Genomic DNA, 23,592 nt, shown 5'->3' with positions numbered 1-23,592 from the left:
ATGGCATTCTACACATAAAAAAAAAAAAAAAAACAACCAAAAAAAAAACACCCCCCCCAAAAAAAAACCCCAAAAACCTTTACCACATCTCACTGTAATCAGTTAACTCACCTCTCTGCCTTAGCAGACTGGTTATGTTAGGAAGGTAGATTTCAGCGTAGCTGGCTTTCTATCCCCAATATTTAGCTCATAAACAGCAGTTGATATTTCCAAATGAATAAATAAAAAGTTATCAACCATGAAAGTTTTAAAGTTTAAGCAGTAGGATATTTAAAAGAAACTTTTTAACATTTAAACAGCAGGCCATTTAATGGTCATTTCACATGCTAGCCATTCACCTTGTTCCCGGAAGTGAGTGCAATCTTGCTGGCCCATTTGCCAGTGGGAAGATATGAGCATTTAAAAGTGCATCTCCAGGAGGTATCACCAACCCACAGAGGGATCTCAAGCAGCCTGTCATCTACAGAGCCCACCAGATCAGGGTCCATTTCCTGGCCTTGACCTGTAGGGTACCTGTAGCCACTAAAAGAGGTATGCAGATATTCATTGTTAAGGTAACCTCTTTTGTCTTTAGGTTAAGGAGTGCAGGGGGATATGTTGTTCTATGTGTGTGTGTGTTTGTGTGTGCGCGGAGGAGGGAGGAGGCAATGTGTGCATCAGTTCTTCAGAGACGCCTTCCCTGACCTCTTTGGTTAGGTGACGTTAGCCTCCCCACCCTCAGAGCGCCTTATTCTCCCTCTCTGCACGGGTCACAGCTGTTGTTGCATTTATGTGGTTAATGCCCGTCTCCCCTGCTAGATAGGAAACTGCTCGAGGCAAGGAACCCATCACGATCCTGTTAACCCCCGTGGGATGCCCAGTAGGATGCCTGAAGCATCACAGGCATTCTACGAACAGGTCTTGACAAACGTTTCTGGGGCGAACTGGGGCTGCCGACCACCCCCGGTCGGCCTACCGCTACCCCACCGAGGACTAACTCCCCGCCCACCAGCGGCCGGGCCAGGCGGGGCGGGGTAGGGCGCGGCCGGCGGCGCGCGGCGGGGCGCTCTCGCGGGGAGGGCTCTCCCGCTCGCGTGGGCGCGGCCCGGGGAGGAGAGGGGGAAACCAGGGAGGGAGCGGGGCGACGCGTGGCCACGGCTGGGCCAATGAGCGCCGGCCGGGCGGGGCTCGCCGCCGGCTGCCTGGGCGCGCGCGGGGCTGGGCGTGCCAGAGGGTGACGCGCCTGGCCGGCCGGGCCAATGGGCTCGCGGTGGCGGGCGGGCGGGCCTCGCGGCCGGGGGCTGTAGGACGCTAACCGGAGGCCGGCCGGACAGACTGACGTTCGGCTTCAACGAGGAAGGCGCGTGGCGGGGATGGCGCTGGCGCGGGCCTGGAAGCAAATGTCCTGGTTCTACTACCAGTATCTGCTGGTCACGGCGCTCTACATGCTGGAGCCCTGGGAGCGGACTGTGTTCAGTATCCTGCCCAGGCCGCGGGCGCGGGGGCCGGGGGGCGGGGGAGCGGAGCCGGGCGGCATCCTCCTGGGCCCAGGCGCCGGGGTGGGGGCGGAGAGGCGGCTGTGCGGGGACGGCGCGCGCGCGGACTCGCTTCTTCGCTGCGGGCGAGCGGGGCGGAGGTCTCGGGGCCCAAGGGCGGCGGGCGTGCGGCTGGGGAGGGTGGGGGGGCTACATCCCTTGATCCGGGGTCGCCGTTGAGTCGCTTTGCCGAGGTAGAAGCGGCTTTATTACTGGAGGAAATCCCCTAGGGCGATGTCTAACCTGGTGCGTCCTCGCCGGCACTTCGGCCGCGCCTTCCTTTGGTTTCGTCCCCTTTGCTTTGGGAGGCAGGGACCGTGGAAGTGGAGCAAATCGCTCCTGGCTTTGGACGCCTTTGACCTTTAACTGTCCCTGAGTTAGCTGACTTTGGTCCTAATGAGAATGCTAACCAGTTTACTAGACTTTTAAAATCATGTGAGTTTGTGTTTGTGACACCCCAATAGTTTTTTAAAAGCAGTTTGTTGTAGCTTTTTGGTCTCCAGGATGGGGAGTTTAAAAAGTGTTTTATTCATTAAGTTGCCGTTTTCACAGTCGAGCCCAGAAAGGAATTTGTGGTTAGTTGTAAATAGTGTTTGAAACTGTGTTTTCATAGATAGCTAATAAATACTTGTTAAAGACTATTGAATGGTCACTTGGAGCCAAGCAACTGTGCTGAGCGTTTTGCCTGTATCTTAACCCATCTAACTTTCATAACAACCTCACTTAATAAGCAAAGTTGTGTAAATAGGCTTTCTGAAGCCTGTGATGTTTGTGTTTTCATTTGCAGAATATAGTAATAATGAGCTGTAACTTTTTTTTGTTTTGTTTTAAATTTGGGGGCCAAATATAAAAAATATTTCACATAACCTGTACTTCATACGGGGTTTCTCTTTTTTTAATTGAAGTATAGTTAACACAACGCTACACTAGTTTTATGTGTACAACAGAGTGATTTGACAACTCTGTATATTACACGGGCTCCTTTTCAATGTGGTTTAGTTTGGAGTAGCTTGAGAACAGCTTTGCAAATGCATTGTTGCATTCTGGTGGAGTGACTGAGATCATTTCCTTCCAAGCATTAATAAGTGTGCTTATTTGTGTTGAACTAGCAGAAGGTTGTACTCAGAGCTGTTTTTTGTTTCAACACTTTGGAGGACTTTTAAGCTGCTTACAAGAAAAATTATTTATTTTTATTATTGTTTCTTTCCAAAGCTTTCCAGCACTTAAGAACCATATTTTTGGATTTAAAGTCTGAATGTAAACTGTGCTCTGATTTCCTGCACCATTTATTTGTAGCTGCAGTTTAGTCTTACTCTAAGTTCTATAGGTTAGAGATCAAGTCACCCGTGTAAAAGGTATACTAAGTATAGAAGCACAGAGTTCTTGACTCAGTTAAAATCATCTTTTTTTATTTATTTTTTTATTTTAAAGTTTATGTATTTATTTGCTTAATGTCTACATCCAACATGGGGCTTGAACTCACACCCTGAGATCAAGAGCCACATTCTCTTCCAACTGAGTCAGGTAGGTGCCCCTCAGTTAAAATCAGGGGCTCCTGGGTGGCTCAGTGGGTTGAGCGTCTGACTTCGCTCAGGTCATGATCTCACAGCTTGTGAGTTCAAGCCCTGCGTCAGGCTCTGTGCTGACAGCTCAGAGCCTGGAGCCTGCTTTAGATTCTGTGTCTCCCTCTCTCTCTGCTCCTAACCCACTCGCATTCTGTCTCTATCTATCTCAAAAATAAATAGACATTAAAGACATTTTTTTTTTAAAAAAGAGCCACATTCTCTTCCAACTGAGTCAGCTAGTTTCCTTACTTAGATAATTTCAAAAACCCTCATATTCAACTGGGATTGACCTTCCAATTTACAACAACCATTAACTTCTAGCTATTTCATTTCGGAGAAATAGAGAAGCAAATTCAGATGTTTAAGGATGCCTCTAGAAAAATAGAGGTGCCCCTCAGTTAAAATCAATTTAAAAGTGAATTTAGGATTGCCTGAGTGGCTCAGTCGGTTAAGGGCCCCACTCTTGATTGCAGCTCAGATCCTGATCTCACTGGTTTGTTCGATTGAACCCCCGTGTTGAGCTCTATGTTGACAGTGGTGAGCCTCCTTGACATACTCTCTTTCTCTCTCTCTCAAAATAAACATTTTAAAAAAAGTGAATTTAAACAATGTTGCACTAAATCGACACTCTTTATAAGTAGGAGGTTGAATGTAGAGCTCACTGTCAGAGTCCATCAAAAGTTTTACTCTTAAAAGCTTTTGCTTGGATACATGCTACAGTGTCAATGGTATTAAGGTTTTCCTCTTATATTGCAATAGTAATAGTGTCCTGTAAATAAACCAGATGATGGCTCTTTGGGAGGGGGGTGGTGGCATAAATTATGAAATGAAATATAGTGCGTCTGTAGATTTTTCCCTTTGAAGCTTTTGACTTCTCATTGGTTTTTGTGACCAAGTGTTTTGTTTTTAAAAAACTAGTGAGAACTGCAACAAACTAGCATCGGGGCTGTAGAACACTATGGCTTTAAATCTAAGATTAAAAAGGTATTATTTCAAAGTTCACATTATTGAATTAACGAAGGTGGAAATGTAATACTTTTGACATATGCCAGTCTTAAATTACTATCAGCTGTTGTGCTTCTATTCCAGTTGAACTTCTAGAGTTAAAGTCAGGCATTTAATTATTGTATACGATTTTGGAACATTGATTTGAAATTGAATCTTCATTCTAGGGCGGAGGAAGAAACTGAATGAGGAAGCTGGATTCCCCCCCAGTTATTAGGAGCTTTAATTACTGTGAAGTAGTTTGAATTTCTTAAGTTCATCAATAATTAGTAAGTTTCATATAGAACAGTTTTGTAGCCAGTTACATGGTTTTGAAAAAAGACATACTTTCTTAAAAATTGCATCGAATCCAGTCATTGCTGCTAGCAAACTACAATTTCATGTAAGAAATTTGTCTGGCTGTCTGAAAAATGGTCTCTGAGTTAGAAGTCCTAACTAAAGACTCTAGAAGAAGGTAATTGCACTAGTTTACATGTCACTGCTGTAATTCCTTTAATAAATTGAAGTTGTCCCTGTTTTAGGGAAACTGATAGCCTTCTATTAACTACTTCTGTACATTTTTCTAGAGGCATCCTTAAACATCTGAATTTGCTTCTCTATTTCTCCGAAATGAAATAGCTAGAAGTTAATGGTTGTTGTAAATTGGAAGGTCAATCCCAGTTGAATATGAGGGTTTTTGAAATTATCTAAGTAAGGAAATTGTTACAAAAAATAATTTTAAATATGTTTTTTAAGGAAATGCATCTGTGTCAAGTCAGGTCCACTGCAAATGGTTCTTGAAAGAATAAGGTTTAAAAATCCGTTTTGTAATTGTACCATACTAGGGCCCGTATCCTAAATTTTCTCTTACTTTAAAAAAAAAAAAATTAATGCTTATTTTTGAGAGAGAGACAGAACGTGAGTAAGGGAGGGGCAGAAAGAGAATCCAAAGCAGGCTTCAGGCTCCGAGCTGTCAGTACAGAGCCCGACATGGGGCTCGAACCCACAAACCGTGAGACGGTGACCTGAGCCAAAGTCAGATGCTCAACTGACTGAGCCACCCAGGCGCACCCTAAATTTTCTCATCATCTGCTTTCTGTTACCATATTTGAAACGATAATTAGCTTTGTGTTTGTCAACCAGTACTTGAACATTTTCCATGTGCAGACATGGTATCTGTCCTGCACGAGAAGGGGACGTGACACCTGCTTAAAACAGAAGGTAACAATCAAGTGAATGGAATAAGGGCAGAGTAGTATTACAATGAATACTACAGCAGAGCCTGCAGACTGTAATTCATTGAGCTCCATCTCCAAAGTAGAAGTTTTAACATGTTTCAAAAGCCCCCTTCCCCTACTGGCAGCCATCAGTGGGAAAGGAAAACACCAGGTTTTGTAACTAAGGCAAGTTTTGTAACCAGTGAGGCACTCCCTGTAGTGTCTCACTGAAAAACATTGTAACCATGCTGCTGAGAGATACGGAAAAATTAAAAATATCTTGTTAAAATAATTTGAAGAATAAGTAAAAGTTATTTAGCTTTTTTTTTTTAAGATAAAAAAGGACTTTATTCTGTAATCACTGAGCTATATTTGCCATCTTTCTATGACTTCTTATGTTTCCATGACATTTTACACTTCTATTTATTTTAGGCAAAATGTGGGCAGTTTTTTGGTTTATGTTAGGAATTAGATTTACCCTGAAAGATAATCTGTGTTCCTTCAAGAAAAGAAATTTTCTAAACCACAGTGCTGGGCACATAGATAGTGCTTGAGAAACATTTGTTTGTATATTGATTTGTCATTTCAAAGGAATTGCAGAAGTACTTAGGAATGGTAAAAGAGACCTGATTTTAAAGCGGATTTGGGTAGCTTTGGAGCTTGGCTGTTGCTGGTGAAAAAAATTCAGTTCTTGGAGAGAATTCAAATTAAAAGAAGCAAAAAATACTATAGAGTGAAAGAACTTCTTTGATTTATTTTAAAAAATGTTAACAAAATTTACTTTGTTATATATATTCATTTGTAAAATATGTATGTTTGAATTCTGCATTTCACAAGAATTAAGTGCTTCCTAATTGCCAGATACTATTCTAGGTAATGGGGGTATGACTGAAAAAACAGATAAAAATATTTATTCTAATGCCACTAAATAAAAAATATAGGCTATTAAATTGTTATAGCTCTTCTAGAGAAAAACAAAACAGAAGAGGATAGGAAGTAGGAAGGAGTGTTTTTCAGTTTTAGCTAGAGTGGTCAGGAAGGGCATTTGGAAAGATTTTTTTTTTACTTTTTTTTTTAACGTTTATTTATTTATTTATTTTTCAACGTTTATTTATTTTTGGGACAGAGAGAGACAGAGCATGAACGGGGGAGGGGCAGAGAGAGAGGGAGACACAGAATCGGAAACAGGCTCCAGGCTCTGAGCCATCAGCCCAGAGCCCGACGCGGGGCTCGAACTCCCGGACTGCGAGATCGTGACCTGGCTGAAGTCGGACGCTTAACCGACTGCGCCACCCAGGCGCCCCTAACGTTTATTTATTTATGAGACAGAGAGAGACAGAGCATGAACAGGGGAGGGTCAGAGAGAGAGGGAGACACAGAATCCAAAACAGGCTCCAGGCTCTGAGCTGTCAGCACAGAGCCCGACGCGGGGCTCGAACTCAGGGACCATGAAATCATGACCTGAGCCAAAGTCGGACGCTTAACCGACTGAGCCACCCAGCATACCACCTAGCATACCACCTGAGCCCCTGGAAAGATTTAAGCTGGCAGAGAATTCCAGGGGAATGAGCATTCTAGGCAGAAGGGACAGTAAGTATGAATGCCCCCAAACACCGGCATGTCTGTGTTTGACAGATAGCCAGGGGCCAGTGTGGCTGGGGCAGAGTGGAGGGTCGCATCAGTAGTAGGAGAGGAGGTCAGATGGTCAGATCCTGTAGTGTTGCCTAGGCACTGGATTAAGACTTCAGGAGATGAGGGGACGTGCTCATACCTTTTGAGCAGAGTCACTGAAATCTAGTAACAATTTTCTCATTGATATTTTAATATTTAATAAACTAGAGAAATAAGCCATAAAAACATACATTTCTCCCTGAGGCTCAAAGCTCTTTTCATTTTGAATGGAAAAAAATGCATCCTAGAACTGTTTTTTGGTCATTATTAATGTACTGAGTTCTATAAGTTTCCAAGAAAATGGACTATGTCTTCAAGGAAATTAGAGCCAAGCTTTAGGAAAAATTAGGATTTACACATGTTCTCAGATGGATCCACCCTGGGGTCATCGCAGTAGAGTGAGCTGGGCAAAAAGTCCTTGGGATGCAGGGCAGGAAGAACGTGGGGACTGAGAGTGCTCAGAGAACTTTCAGGGAGGTATTGGAGTGTTTTGGTTTTTCGTTTTTGTTTTTTCTCCCCCCAGATGGGAAGAGGGCGTGGCCTGGGATGCTGAGGTGTGCTGGGATAGTGAGTACACCAGGCTGACTGGCTGGAACAGGGATTCTTTAAGGCAGAAGAAGTGGCAAGTGAAGTTGAGAAAGCAGGTTAGGGCCATTTATTAATTTACCAGATACTTCTGGGTGCATACCTTGTACCAGATGCTGGCTTAGGTGCTTGTGATACATCTGAGCAAATGAGACAAAGATCCCTTCCTTGTGGAACGTTTATAATTGAATTACATAGTATGCTAGGTGGTAAGCATTGTGGAAGACAGAGAAGTAGGTCAGTGGGATAAATGTGCAGATGGGATGGAGTTGTTTCTAAAGAGGATATCAGGAGAGGCTTCCCTGAGCAGCATTTGCGTAAAAACATAAAGAAAGTGATGGAATTAGAGAGTAGAAATCTAAGGGAAGAACATAGCTGGCAGAGGGAATAGCCAGGGCAAGTCCCTGAGTCCAGAGCCTGCCTGGCACATATGAAGGCCATCACCGAGGCAGGTGTGGCTGGAGCAGAGTGACCACGGGGGAGAGGGCAGAGTCCGTGGAGATCCTGGCGGTCATGGTAAGGATTTTGGCTTTTAATCTTAGTTGAAAAGGATGCTCTTGGAAGGTTTTTGAGAGGAGTGATCCAGTCTGACTAAGTTTGAAAAGGTTTACTTTAGCTACAGGGTTTGGGAAAGATTAAGGGCCATGAGGGGAGGCAAGGGTAGAAGCAAAAGTAGGTATTTTGGATTGGGGTAGGCTTTGCATGATAATGAAAAAGAGAGCATTAAAAATTTAAAGGTGTATGCTGTGTCAGTAGCAGCTAAGTTAATTTATTTTTGTAGATTTTTGCTGTATCCTCAAATGCTAACAGCTAGAATTGAGAAGAATTTTTCTTTGCATCTCAATATACTAAAGTATTTGAGAGTTTAGAAAATATGAATTTTTAAATTGTAAATAAAAATAGATCATACATCCTCATGGTTCAAAACTCAAAAGGCACCAAAAAGGTAGGTGGTAAAAGTCTTCTTTCCACCCAGCCACCTCAGGACAACCCATGTTACCAGTTTCCTGTGTGTCTCTCCTGAAGTATTCTGTGAAAACCTGGAAAATGCACTTAAGCTGTTTTTAATAGTGCCTGGTTTGGTAAAATCAAGGTTTTTATAAGCCAGGAGAGAGGTGTTTGAGGTGTATATTTTGCCTTGCCATTTTTGGAGTCACTAATAATTAAGTTAGTATTTTTTTCTGTGTATTTCCTGTGTAACATATTTTTGTAAATAAACACAACAAACAAAACAAAATTGACCAAGAAACACTGTATTTTGGCCAGGGGGGAGCTTTAGCTCAGTGTCTCTGTCTTTGGCAGAGCTTCCTCTGAGCTATTCAATAGAAGGTATTATCATTAAAACCCTAATTCACCAGAGTCTTCTACTAGAACTTTCTTCTTAATGAGTACCTCTTTTGAAGAAAATGTTTGTGTGTACAAAACCCTTTGATACTTTAAATAGAGTTCCAGTAAAAATCAGCATGTGGTTTGATGATTAGGCAAAAATATATTTTTTTAATGTTTATTTGTTTTTGAAAGAGAAAGAGCATGAGTGGGGGAGGGGCACAGTGGGAGAGGGGGACTGAGGATCCAAAGTAGGCTCTGTGCTGACTGCAGAGAGACCGATTCAGGGCTTGAGCTTATGAACGGAGAGATCATGGTCTGAGCAGAAGTCAGACACTTAACTGACTGAGCCACCTAGGCAAAATTGTTAATATCAGAGAAAGTTACTTCTAGAAAGATATTTAGTAAATCAGTTTAATGCCTTTTAGAAAGATTTATCAAGGTGTCTTCAAACAAAATGTGATTTAAGAATAATGTTGAAATAGCCCAAACATTGCCTTCAGACTTAAGGAGAAAAAGAATTTCTTCCCACTAGTCTTCAGTCTTTTACATTTCATGCCATTTTCTTTTTAGATTCCTTTTGTAGAAATGAATGCAGCTCTCTGTTACAAGGGAGGGCTGAAGAGGGGGAAGCAGAGGTAAGAATAGTTGTAACTGATAAATTAACGCTTCCAAGCCTCCACCCCAGTGGTATTTAGACTTTTTGTGTAGCCCCTACAAGAACAAAAAGTAATGGGTATTATCTTGTTCATTTAAGTTGACATTTGAAACATTTCATAGTAAATTTAAACAGTTACAGTGGATTTAATTCCTTGCTTTTCATATGTATTTTATTATTTTATGTGTATTAGAAAGTACAAGTAGGGGAGAGGGGCAGAGAGACAGAGAATCCTAAGCAAGCTCCATGCTCAGCATGAAGCCTGATGTGGGGCTTGATCCCATGACCCTGAGATCGTGACCTGAGTCAAAATCAAGAGTCAGACGCTCAACTGACTGAGCCACCCAGGTGCCCCTATGATTGTATATTTTTGTTAAAACCTTAAAACTATATTTTTTCTTGTATAATTCATAGAAAATGTTTATCGCATAACCTATTTGGAAACACCAGTCCTTATTGTGAAGCTAATAGGCAAAATCAACCTTAATTTCTGTCAGAAAAAGCTCAGTGCCATTTTTCTGCTCAAGCAATTGTTACATAAACACTTTTACCCCTCTTGCCTTTTTAAAAAAATTTTATGACTTTATTTGACAACCAGTGCTTATTTCTCATCAATATTGACTGTAGATTAAAAAAAATTTTTTTTCAATGTTTATTTATTTATTAAAAAAATTTTTTTTAACGTTTATTTTTTTTTGAGACAGAGAGAGACAGAGCATGAACAGGGGAGGGGCAGAGAGAGAGGGAGACACAGAATCTGAAATGGGCACCAGGCTCTGAGCTGTCAGCACAGAGCCCGACGTGGGGCTTGGACTCACAGACCGTGAGATCATGACCTGAGCCGAAGTTGGACGCTTAACCGACTGAGCCACCCAGGCGCCCCAATGTTTATTTATTTTTGAGACAATGTGAGAGACAGAGTGCAAGCAGCGGAGGGACAGACAGAGGGAGACACAGAATCTGAAGTGGGCTCCAGGCTCTGAGCTGTCAGCCCAGAGCCCGACGTGGGGCTCAAACTCATGAACCATGAGATCATGACCGGAGCTGAAGTCGGATGCTCAACTGACTGAGCCACTCAGGCGCCCCTGACTGTAGATTTTTGAAAGTGGTGACAGGTCCATAGATAACCAATGTATTAAAGCTTGTTTGGTGAATCTTCATCCTGATGTTTTCTGGACAACCACACATGGGTATGCCCTGGGCCATTCCTCATTCCTTTGACTCAGACGGCTTTGTGGAGCCTGGTGTCAGTGTGCACATCTGGACTTCCCGTCTCTTCATGGCAAATTTCCAGACTTTTGGCATGCTTCTTGAAGCCTACTCCATGGGTGTGCTTTTAAGTGCTGACATTGTATTATCTGGTCACTACCTCGTTGATGGCAGAAAGGCCCTTCTCACCATCCTTCTTTGTAGGAGCCATTCTGTCAGGCCCAGGCTGGGAAGCTGTCTCACTTCTGGATTGAAATTATTAAATGGATAGATCGATGAAGCTTGTAGCTGTGCCAGGAGTTTGTTACCGAGGTGAAATAAAGTACAACTCAAGGTAGTTACTATTCCTTTGTTTGCTGTCCCCAAAATTATTTTATACCCTGGGGAAATGCATAATTTTGGATTCAGGAAGTAAAGTGGTAGAAATGAAGTTGCAAGGGGGGATGGGAAGGAGAACTAGCAGATCATGATAATGCTCAGATCAGGCTTTAGGAGAGTCAGTGGCAGCTGAAGATCTGTAAACCCTTCCCTTTAACAGATCCTAACCTTCTGGAAAGTCTGCTTGTATCTCCAAGGCTCCTGTGCTTTAGTTCAAAGACAGCTGCTCTAGCCTGTTTTACCCTGCCTTGATGTTGGGTTGGCTAAGTGAAAATGTTAGAATATCCCTTATCTATACTCCTTTGGATATTACAATTTTTTCTTTAATAGCTCTCAGGAAAGATGGAAGATGATGAAAACTGTATTACCCAAGAAGTGTGTGTGTGTGTGTGTGTGTGTGTGTGTGTGTGTGTGTGTGTATGTACACTTATGACCCTGAGATTGAGTCACATGCTCTACAGACTGAGCCAGATAGGCATCCCATCCACTACAAATTTTTAAAGACTTTGTGACCCACCCCCTAGGCTTTAACATTTATGGTACTTAGGAGCAAAGATAAGATGGATTCTTTTGTTAAAAAACAAACAAACAAAAAAAACCCCAAGCTCAAATTTAATAATTAAAACTATATGTTCCAGAAGATCTACTTAATAGAGCATATATACTTTTCATAAACTGGAATGCTTAAAAAATAGTAGTTATGAAATGATAGAAAGATAGTATTTACGATCAATAGCTATGAAAAGTAGAATTACTTTTCTAATTCTCAGTTGGTTGAGCATCTGACCGGCTCAGGTCATGATCTCACTGCTTATGAGTTTGAGCCCCGAGTGGGGCTCTGTGCTGACAGCTCAGAGCCTGGAGCCTGCTTCAGAGTCTGTGTCTCCCTCTGTCTCTGCCCCTCCTCCACTTATGCTCTGTCTCTCTGTCCTTCTCTCAAAATAAATAAAACATTAAAAAAAAAAAAAAAGAATTACTAATAAAAAAGTTTTGGCCATCACATGTGTTCCTGAAAAAATCCCCAAGTTATAGGGTTTATGGGAAAATAGCACTAGAGCACTCAAAATCTATACAACTTAGTAAGCAAGCACTAACTAAAACAATAATTGACATCTTGGGGGGATAACTTGGATAGCCCAGGCAGGCACCCTGGGGGCTGCCTCAGAGGACATTAAAAATGCATGGGCAGAATTGACTGGAAATGCTAAGTAGTGTAGATGGTGTGGGCTGCCATTGAAGAGGTACAGGAAGGAGTTCAACCTGCCACTAGCTAAGAATTGTGCTAGCCTGGAGGTGTGCTTTTCTGGAGAGGGAGTCTAGGTGCAGATACTAACTTTTAATTTTCTTTTTTTTTTCTTTAATTTTTTTTAACGTTTATTTATTTTTGAGACAGAGAGAGACAGAGCATGAACGGGGGAGGGTCAGAGAGAGGGAGACACAGAATCTGAAACAGGCTCCAGGCTCTGAGCTGTCAGCACAGAGCCCGACGCGGGGCTCGAACTCACGGACCGCAAGATCATGACCTGAGCCGAAGTTGGCCACTTAACCAACTGAGCCACCCAGGCGCCCCACTTTTAATTTTCTTAAAATAGGGCTGAAAGGATTCTTGCCTGTGCAGCATCTAAGCTAAAGGATGTTTCTTACTGAAGGTTATAATTCTTCTCCCACTTTATCTGGCTCCCCTAATTTATGAAGAATCCCGTATGAAACAGTACAGCTCCTATGTTATGCTACTCATGTGTGAGCTACCTGACATTCCAGGAATGTATCACAGCAGAACAGATTATATTTCAGAGCAGGCTGGGGGTTTTGTCCCCTTGATCCTGGGACTTCAAATCTGCATGAAATTAGAAGCTTTAATTACAAAGGTGCACAATGATACACAGCCTGGGTGTCTCTGGGCTCAGAGCTGCAAACCATTTCCAGGACTTCAGTTCAGAGTTGAACATGATCATTGGTGGTTTCAGCAGCATGTTTTTTTGTTTCTTTAGTTTGTCATCAAGTTGTAGTTTCTAAAGTCAATTTCCATCCTTTGATGTAATCATACTACGCAAAGTTTAGAGAATGTGCTTTGCTTGCTAAATATTTAAAAAAAAATTTTTTTTTGACGTTTATTTTTTTAAAATTTTTTAAAAAATATTTTTTCAACGTTTATTTATTTTTGGGACAGAGAGAGACAGAGCATGAATGGGGGAGGGGCAGAGAGAGAGGGAGACACAGAATCGGAAACAGGCTCCAGGCTCTGAGCCATCAGCCCAGAGCCTGACGCGGGGCTCGAACTCACGGAGTGCGAGATCGTGACCTGGCTGAAGTCGGACGCTCAACCGACTGCACCACCCAGGCGCCCCTTTGACATTTATTTTTGAGAGAGAGAGAGAGAGAGAGAGAGAGAGAGAGAGACCGACCATGAGTGGGGGAGGGGCAGAGAGAGAGGGAAACACAAAATCTGAAGCAGGCTCCAGGCTCTGAGCTGTCAGCACAGAGCCTGATTCGGGGCTTGAACTCACAAACCGGAAGATCTTGACCTGAACCGAAGTGGCATGCTTAACCGATTGAGCCACCAAGGCGCCCTGCTAAATACTAACTTCTGATGCTATTGTGATGTCCTTTAAAATGACCCATGGATATCAAATTGACTAACATACACAGGACTGTAACAGTATCAGTATCTTATACTTGGTTTTATTTTAAGGTAACCAGAAAAGTATCAAGAGATAGTTGATTTGGTAAAAATGCACTTTCTTAACATTTCTCTTGGTGATGATCTCCAGGTGTTTTTTTTTTTTTTAATTTTGATTTGAATATAGTTAATATACAGTGCTATATGAGTTTTGGGTGTGCAATATAGTGAACCAGTAATTCTGAACATTACTCATTACTCATCATGATAAGTGTGCTCTTAATCCCCATCACCTATTTCACTGATCTTCCTACCCAACTCCCCTCTGCTGACCAGCAGTTTGTTCTCTCCAATTAAGAGTCTGTTTTTGGTTTGTTTCTCTCTCCTTGTTTGTTTCTCTCCTTTGCTTGTTTGTTTGTTTTGTTTCTTAAATTATACATATGAATGAAATTATATGGTATTTGTCTTTCTCTGATTGGCTTGTCTCTCTTAGCGTTATACTCTGTAGCTCTATCCATGTTGCAAATGTCAAGAATCAGTGCATTGAAATTATTTAGATTTGTGAAGAGGTATGAGTTGTACCTGCTGGAACAGAGGTCCCTGGCCTTTTCCCAATGAGAAACTACCTTTGATTTCTCCACAGTCTTGTGAATAGGTTACTAAGGTAGGCGGTGATAGTGTGGTTACTGGCTGGGACGGAAAGTGTTAGTTGCTGTGGTCTTGCTTCTGATGTACTGTACTTATCTTCAAAGCATTTCCTCTCTTTGTTATCAGGATTTTTTTAATTTTAATTTTTTTTTTATTGTAAGTCTCTGGGAAGAGTGTTGGGTATGGCCCTTATATGAGCAAAAGAAATCTTTTTTTTCCTATCTAGCTGGAAACTTATCAGCTGATGATTAGTTGGGGTTTCCTGTTAAAGAACAGCAAACAACATACAGATATATGGTTTCACATCTATTTGCTTTTAAATCCACTGAACCCATAAAACATTTATGTTATATCCAGGTTATAAATAACCTGATTGTTCATTCAGTCCTTGAACAAACATTTATCTTCAGCGCCTGCACATATCCTGGCACATTATCTGCTCAGTTCTTGAATGATTTATGAAGCACCTGCTTTATCTAGCAATGCATTACAGCTGCAAGCCAAGGGGCGGCTGAGCCATTGTACTCTGGCCCTTAAGCACTTAAAATTCAGTGGTAGAGGCAGTTACAAACACACACATTTTTTTTTTTTTTTTTAGTTTTTGAGGTTTTTTTTTTATATTCCATATTTTGCTAGCTTTATACTTCTCGAATCATATAGCCCCCCTCTAGAATGTCAACCCAGTTAATTAGTGTACTGCTACTGGTATGTATATCTTTCAGACAACAGTAAGGGTTTTCTTAGATTATTCTGTCATTTTGAGTATTGCCTTCCAATGTATGCGTGTTATAAAACATTGATTATTTACATTTTTTCTCTGTGTGTATGTGAAACAAGATTACATCAGGGGTGGATGAGAGTTGCCTAAGTGCCCTCTCCATGCAGGTGGTATCCTAAGATGTTAATGCAGGAAGTGGCCTCTTTTTATGGAGAAGAAACTGTTCCAGAGGGATTGTGATGTCTGAGAATTGTACTGTAAATTAATAACAAATTGGTAGCAGGGTGACCTTGGGAAGTTCCCAAACATTGTATAAGTCATGATGTTAAATGCCTATGGCCTCAAACAATAGGATTTTTTTTTTTTTTTAATTTTTAAAATGTTTGAGAGAGAGAGCGCAAATTGGGGAGGGGCAAAAAGGGAGGGAGACACAGAATCTGAAGCAGGCTCCAGGCTCTGAGCTGTCAGCACAGAGCCCGATGCGGGGCTCGAACCCACAAATGTGAGATCATGACCTGAGCTGAAGTCAGATATGCATAGAAGAATTTAAAGTTTTGACACTTTAGTGTTCACAAATAGAGTTTAAGTTTCAGATTCTTAGAGTAGTTAACTCACTGAGTCACCCAGGTGCCCCTCAAATAATAATTTTAATAAGGATTGTATTGCCTTTTGTTGCAGAATAGATTTGATTCAAAATTCTCACATGAACCCTGAAAGGTAGGTGATGTGTGTCCTTATTTTATAGATAAGGAGACTGGTGATCACAGAGTTTTTGACAGTCAGGAATTAGCAGCGTTACAGCTCAAACCTAGGTTTTCTCCAGTGTCATGGTGTTTCCAGAACTCATTTCTTGTGCTTCACAGTGTATGGAGTGTATGGAGTATACTTTAAACTTTGAGAGGTGTATTCAAGAATGTAATGGATTGAGAAATCTGATCAAATGCCAGATAGCAAATTATAGGTAGTATACTCTCTGTGAGGAAACTTCTAAGGAGATGAACATCACACATTCCCTAACCTTGCAAATGTCACAATAAAACCAGTACTCAGTAAAACTACCATTTTAAATGGTGTCAAGCATAATCTCAGGGAATGTTCAACTCAGTTACACTGGAGCTGTTTCAACTACATTGCTTAAATTGGCATTTGTAGAAAGCTACTCATAAAAGGGGCATTCTTTCTGCATTTTTTGCAAGGTGATTATTAAGGGTCGTAAAAGTTCCTCATGGACCCATTGTCTACTTATTCACCTAGTGTGAGTTGTGTAGTCATGGTTTAGTTAAGTTGGTTTTAAATATTTTCTTATGTTTGAGATCTTTAAGATAATTTTAGGGAATAATTTTGACATTTAATGGCACAGAAAACTTACTGTTAAAGCTTATTTAGTTTCTGTGATTCTGGAAATAATTAGAAAAAGGATCAGAATATAGAAACATTTGGGGGGAGACACAGGATAAAAGTTAAATTTAATAAGTGGCTATGAGTGAAAGGTTAGGTTTTTTTTTTTTTTATTAAATAATTCTTTGAGCAGTTTATAAATTGGCGTTTTTGCATCTAGGCTCAAGTGACTTTCAGTACTTTTCTGTTTATCATGGCCAGAATTGAGAATTGTTGATTTCTGAGAGCTAAGACTTTCTATTTCCTAGTGGCAAAGTAGGCCCAATGATGTCTAACTCAAATTTTGTAAGGGAGGAGAATCCTTCACACAGAACAGTTTTTAGTCTAGTACTGTATGTAGCTTCATTTTCCTTTACAGTTCTTATTAAAAAAAGTTATTGACTATTCAGGCATACAAAAACTCCATAAAGAATAATATAGTGAATGTGCATTTACTACCAACTAGGTGAAGAAAAACATTACTAATACATTTGAAGCTCCATTTATACCCCTTCTAAGTTGTTTCTCCTTCCTTCCTCTCCCCATTTCACCTTACCACGTAGCCATCCTGAATTTAGCATATATAATCATTATTTATTTCCTATTGCTTTTACTCCATATGTATATGTATCACAGCATAATGCTATATTCATGAATTCTAGTATCTTATATTTTAATCAGGCAAAAAAAAAAAACCTTTTCAAGTTTGGTAAGTTCTTATTTCACTGGCAAGACATAACATTTTTTAATGTTTATTTTTGTTAGAGAGAGAGAGAGCGCGCGCGCGCGCACAAGTTGGGGAGGGGCAGAGAGGGAGACAGGATCTGAGCAGGCTCCTCACTGTCAGCTCAGAGCCCGATATGGGGCTTGAACTTGCAAAATGTGAGATCGTGACCTGAGCCGAAGTTGGACGCTTAACTGACTAAACCACCCAGGTGCCCCGCAAAACATATATGCATGGAAGAATTTAGAGTTTTGACACTTTAGTGTTCACAAATAGAGTTTAAGTTTCAGATTCTTAGAGTAGTTACCTGTTAAGGTAATTTGTGCATGCTTCTTAACTGATATATTCTCTATACTAAATTAAATAATTATAATTAAATTTATAATATAAAGAGTATGTAATATAATCATTCAAATGACTGTTTTTAGTAATCATTTCCTACTTGATTGAATTTGAGCCAGTGACCTGAAGATCTTTACCATTTCCTTTACTTGGTATGTACACTTAAATAAAAGTTGTAAAAATCTAAAAAAGCATTTTGAAAATACGGTATTGCCTAGAAATGGACTTTTATTTTTTCTGTAGTCACTATAAAGTTTTTCACCACAGTAATATGTGGAATATGTAGAAAGCACTGCAGTGAATGTAGAATCAATGTTTCTTGAGCAATTTCATTATTCATCAAATATTTATTGAGTGTGTGTTACGTTAGATGTTGGAGATACAAAAATAATAAGACATTGTTCCTGTGCTCAAGGAGTTGATAATATGGATGAGATAAATACATTAAAAAAAATAGGTAGTGTCAAGTGATAAGTGTTGAATTATATGAATAAAGAGCTTTATGAGCAGTAGGGCCAGGAGGTTGGGAGTAAGAATGGGAAAAATATGAATGCTAGAGAAAGCCTCATAGGAGAGAGGGTAACTACCCAAGCTCTAAGAATGATTGGGTTTTACCAGAAGGAGTAGGATTTTTCATATATACGAGGGTATTCGTAGTGGTTAAGAACACAGATTTTTGGAGTGTGACTGATTTGGTTTGGAATTGGTTCCATTGCTTCCTCTGATTTTGAGATTCAGGGTTACTTGAACTTGCTGGAGGATTTAACACAGTGTTGGGCGCACACTAGACATTCACGGAATAAAAGCTATTACCACACTATTATCCTGACTCCTGTTATTATTAAACCATAAGCAGAAGCAGAGCAGTATGAAAATATACAGCATTGTTTTCTGAGACTCACGTAATATGGCTCTGAGTAGGATATGTTTGTCGGGGGAATTATTTGGAGTGTTGGAAGGCACAAGGGAAAAGTAGTATAGTAGGTGGTGCTGTTGGTCTTCACCTCAACCCCCTCTACTGGCTGATGTGTCTCTCCTCTTTTGTCTTCTACCTGTCCCATTCTTCAGAGTATTGGCCTTCGCCAAGGCAGCTGTCTTATCCAAGTGGGTTTTTCTCAGTTCTGCAGCCAATGATTGACAGATAAAGGGACAGAAAAAGTCAGGCCTCTTGCCTCAAAGCAAAACATGTGGTCCAATTCATGCTCCAGAGCATCCTGTGGGAGCTGAGCCCCTGAACCTACTTAGCTTTTTCTCCCTGCTCTGTTTTGCTCTACTCACCCCTTTATGCTAAAACTCCCTCAAGAATAACTTGTACAAGAATCTCTGTCCCAATCTCTCAACTTCTGTCTACTTCTATGGAGTCCAACCTAAGACAGATACTTTGGACTAGATTGGAAAGGTCCTTGGATGTTTCGGCTTACAATTACGCATGCTGTCCTGTAACACCGGGAAGCCTATCTGCGCTGACAGCAGAGAGCCCGACAGTGGCTCAAACTCACGAACTGTGAGATCATGACCTAAGTTGAAGTCCGATGCTTAACTGACTGAGCTACCCAGGAGCCCCCGGAAGCCTAATGTATTTTGAAAGGATCACTTGAGTAAAGAGTGGCATGGAAAGTGGCTAACAGCCTAGAATCAGAGCTTTGGCATGATTAAGGAATGATAAATACCTCAGTCATTTATTATCGATTAGGGTAAGGGAACATGAGATATAAAAGTCATTTGTGAGGGTTGGGAAGAACTGAGAAGTCTTAGATAATTTGAATCTGGGGAGGAGGAATCAAATTTCTGGATTTAGTGACTAGGCAAATTGTTAATAATTATGTCAACTATTTCAAATAGTTAAAAAAAAAAATAAGACAGACTCCTAGAAAGAGGTAGTTTTGGAGAAAGTTATTGAGTTCAGTTTTGGCTCTGTTGAACTTAGGAAGTACCTCAGAAGTTTCATAGGTGAAAATGTTTAGCAAGTTGTAGGAAATCCCTGTCTGCAGTACAGAAGGTGGGTTCAGGTCAGCAACATTAAGGTGATTGTTCAGGCCATAAGAGTTTGTAGGGTCCAAGACAAAACATTAGGGATTCTATTTTGTCATTAAGAATGTTTTCAGCTACAAGTATAACAGACATTTTACAACTTGTTCAAGAGTAAAGAGACTTTATTGGCTTCTATATTTAAAAATCCACTGGTGAGGTAAGCTTCAGGTGTTTTGATGAGGTTTCTGGCTCCATTTTCCTGTGATTATTTTTGTTGCAATAATAATGTGGCAGCTTTGTTCTGAGTTGTGCTTTCCTCATGGAGGCAAAGTGACTCCAGTGATTCCAGGATTCCATCAACAAACTGCATATTCCATAAGGCGAGAGAGAGAATGAATCTGTGTTCCTTAATTCCTGGTAGAAGTCCTAAACTTTGAGCTGGCTGATCAGTTTTGAGAGTGGGAATTATTACAAAGATAATTTCTTTTTTTAATGTTTATTTATTTTGAGAGAGTGCGTGCGAGTGTGAGCCCACGTGAGTGGGGTAGGGGCAGAGAGAGGGAGAGGGAGAATCCCAAGCAGGCTCCTTGCTATCAGCACAGAGCCTATGCGGAGCTTGATCCCATGAACCATGAGATTGTGACCTGAGCCGAAATCAAGAGTCTGACGGCCAAGCAGTTGAGCCACCCAGGCGCCCCAAAGAGATGGGTTTTCTAGTTGGTTAAGATCAGTCGGGGCTGGAGATGGGAAAGGTTAGGCCCATCCAGAGAATGTGACTGCCATTCTAAGAGTAGTGGAGTGTATGTTTGGGAGAAAAGCACAAAATTCACTCTAATTATCTTACATATGAGGGACAGATAGGGAAAAAGAGCCAGTGACACAGGAAAATGGTGAGAGAAATGGGAGGAGAGTCCTGGAGAAAAGCACCTTCTTAGGTCAGAGTGGGAAGAGTTTTGAAGAGGAAGGACTGAAATTGTCCATTCAAATAGCCATTGTATTTGATAGGTGGCCATTGGGGACCTGAGAACTGTGTCTGTAGCCTGCAGGGGTAGAATTTATATGGTTGTGTGGGTGATGGGTAATGATATGAAAGCAATAAGCATTTTTTTTTATTTTAAGAAATTAAAGGGTATATAGAAAGTGGTAGCTTAAGAACGAACTGGATTAAGAGAGGCTAAGAAATAAACTAAAAAAATGATTATGGGAGACTCTCATCCATGTTTACTGGATGAGAAGAATGAATTTAGGGTTTGAGTTGGATAGCTTCAGTTTGTGCTCTGGCTCAAAAGACAGTTAAAAAAAATTTTTTTTTAAGGTTTATTCAATTTTAGACTGAGCACGAGTGGGGGAGGGGCAGAGAGAGGGAGACACAGAATCTGAAGAAGGCTCCAGGCTCTTAGCTATCAGCACAGAGTCCAATGTGGGGCTCGAACTCACAAACCATGAGATCATGACCTGAGCTGAAGTTGGACACTTAATTGACTGAGCCACCAGGCACCCCAAAAGACAGCTTTTTGTAGGGCCCCTTGTTTTGTCAGGCTCTGATGAATAACAGTCATGATAAACATTTCACAAGAAAGCTGTTAGAGCAAGCAAGATAATATATAAAAGAGGTTTGTCAACTGAACTGTTATACAAATATTAGTTGGTAGGTAAGTACGTTGTTTATTTAAACCCTATCTTCTTGTGCAAGAATGTAAGGTATTATAGAACTACTATTATGTAGAACTGAAAGGTATGAAAGACAAGAGTGGGGGCAGGGGAGAGAGAGAATATGAATGAATGAATTCATAAAATGTGGTCCCAATTCAGAAGCAGTTATTCCTTTTAACATGGTTACATGACAGCAAAGCAAAAAGCCCTTAGATTTGACATAATTTCTGTTAGCAGTATTTTGTGTGGCCCAAGAGGAGGGCCCCTCGTTGTTTTGAACATATACGTTTCAGTTCCTTTGGAATGAGGACAAAGGAACACAAAACAGATGTTTATTGTTTTGGTTATCTAGATGACTTTTATTGGATGTTGCGAAGTTTAGTGATAATGATAAATGTTTAACAGTAGCTGGTTCTGTCACCTTATGTGTCATTAGGTATATATGATTGATCTTAGCTGAGGCTCTAAAGCCAGCACTTTTAACCAAATAGTCTAAATAGTTCTAAAATTCTTGGATCAGACATTCTTATTATTAAAGTTGGTAGACCTTTTGAAGTCATGAAATGCAATTTTATTCCTATACATTTCTGTTTCTTAGGTTGAATAGCATCACTTTCTGCTTCAGTTGAAGCAGTCTGATGTTTTGAAGCATAAATAGGGGGAATAACAGTACCTGTCTTGGAAGGTGATAGTGAAGATTAAGTGAGCTACAAAACTTAGAATAGTGCCAGGTGCGTTAATATTAGTGGCTAGAATGGTTAGTTCTTGACATATATGAGAAAGCACTAAGTGAGTGAATGGGTACTTCAACATAAAAACAGTTGAAAAAACTTTTGGGATTTACTTTTGAATAAATTAAGAAAAAGTAAATTGTTTCCTTAACTATGACTCAGATTCCATGCTGGTTTCCATCGTGGGGATGGCCCTGTACACAGGATATGTCTTTATGCCTCAGCACATCATGGCGATATTGCACTACTTTGAAATTGTACAATGACCAAGACGTGACCAGAATTGAGCGGTTCCTTGGGGAAGATCCACCTTCTGAAGTTGGGACGAAACTTCATCAGATGTCCTAAGAAACTCTACTAGATGTCAACATAACTAACCCTATGAATATAAAGACTAAAATTCATGAGTAGAACAGGAAAATAATCCTGACTCATGTGTTGTGTTCTTTATTTTTAATTTTAAAAGAGGCTCTTGTATAGTAGTTTTTGTGTATTTTAACATTGTAGTCATTTGTACTTTGATATCAGTATTTTCTTAACCTTTGTGACTGTTTCAATATTACCCTGTGGAAGCTTTTCTTAATGTAACTTTGAGTACATTTTAATTGCCTTCTATTTCTAAAACCCAAAGTCATTAGTTGGGCTTTACTGTTCTTGCTATTGTATGGCACATACATCTGCCTGGATATATTTCTACTCTTGACCAAAGTTTTGTAAGAAACAATACAAGATTTGGGGCAGGGGGATGGGGAGGGAGGATATTTTATTGAGAACTATTTACAAAAGACTTAATCTGTAAGTTTGAACTCAGGAGTACAGTTTTAGCTATCTAGACTCTACTCTTAACAGCTTTTGCTTTAAAACTATTAAAGTATTTCTTAATAATGAAAAAGAAAGATCTTGCTAAAGTTAAAATAAGGAACATTTCACCTTTTAAATATTTAATTTTTATGTGGACTCATTTCCAGAAAACTTTGGTGATGATTCTTGTGACAAAAGCATTAAATAGCATTAATAGCATTATTATGTAATGCTTATATACCATAGAGTTTTTAGTAGAAAGTAAATCAGTTTCCTCTGAGGGTTATTATTAACAATGTACTTGCTTAAATTTAGTTTCATGATTGTACTGGGTGCTGCAAATGCATTTGCACATTGCAATAAGATATGATGAGATGAATTGTTAAAAACTAGCAAAAAGAAATGTCAACTTGGTTAAAATCCTTTCACTCTTTGTATTTTTTTTTAAGATTTTTATTCCTTAAATGTAAAATGACTACCTAATTTTTTGATGTAACTCATTAAATTCAAAGAAAAATCAGCTGATGTAGCAGTATATTTTTCTCCAGTTGTTAAATATTGATCTAGTACTTACATTTTTCTGAATTGATTGTTGTGGACAAGTAAGCAGTAAGTATATCTTAAAATGTTTCTCAACATAAAAGTAATGCTAATTAGGAATAGACATTTTAACATGCCTCCCATAATAGTTTCACTATTTAAAAAAATGTAAGTATTTTTGGCTCTCAGTTTTAAAGACTAGACTTTTGAAGTGTTTTCTAGCCTAGAGGTATGGAGTTTAGTGTCTTCAAAGAGTCCATTTATATCGTGACTGTTAAATAGGGATGGTGAAGATAATATGTAATTATTTAGTTTCAGTATTCATACTGTCTCAAATTGATGAATATGAGGATTTAACTT

The 23,592-nt window shown here is 40.1% G+C and overlaps 1 protein-coding gene and 1 pseudogene across 1 annotated transcript; one reads left to right on the top strand and one right to left on the bottom strand.

The window, feature by feature from the left end:
• Positions 1–1,289: 1,289 nt before the first annotated feature.
• Positions 1,290–23,212, top strand: SPTSSA (serine palmitoyltransferase small subunit A). The gene is made up of 2 exons (XM_047864231.1): positions 1,290–1,455; positions 22,054–23,212. Exons 1-2 carry the CDS (start codon positions 1,353–1,355, stop codon positions 22,155–22,157), a joined length of 207 nt encoding a protein of 68 aa, XP_047720187.1. The 5' UTR covers positions 1,290–1,352; the 3' UTR covers positions 22,158–23,212.
• Positions 9,525–10,940, bottom strand: LOC125167462 (60S ribosomal protein L31-like; annotated as a pseudogene).
• Positions 23,213–23,592: the final 380 nt, after the last annotated feature.

The sequence above is a fragment of the Prionailurus viverrinus genome, chromosome B3, assembly GCF_022837055.1.
Source record: "Prionailurus viverrinus isolate Anna chromosome B3, UM_Priviv_1.0, whole genome shotgun sequence".
Classification (NCBI taxonomy): Eukaryota; Metazoa; Chordata; class Mammalia; order Carnivora; family Felidae; genus Prionailurus; species Prionailurus viverrinus.
This window is presented reverse-complemented; position numbering and strand designations above follow the sequence as displayed.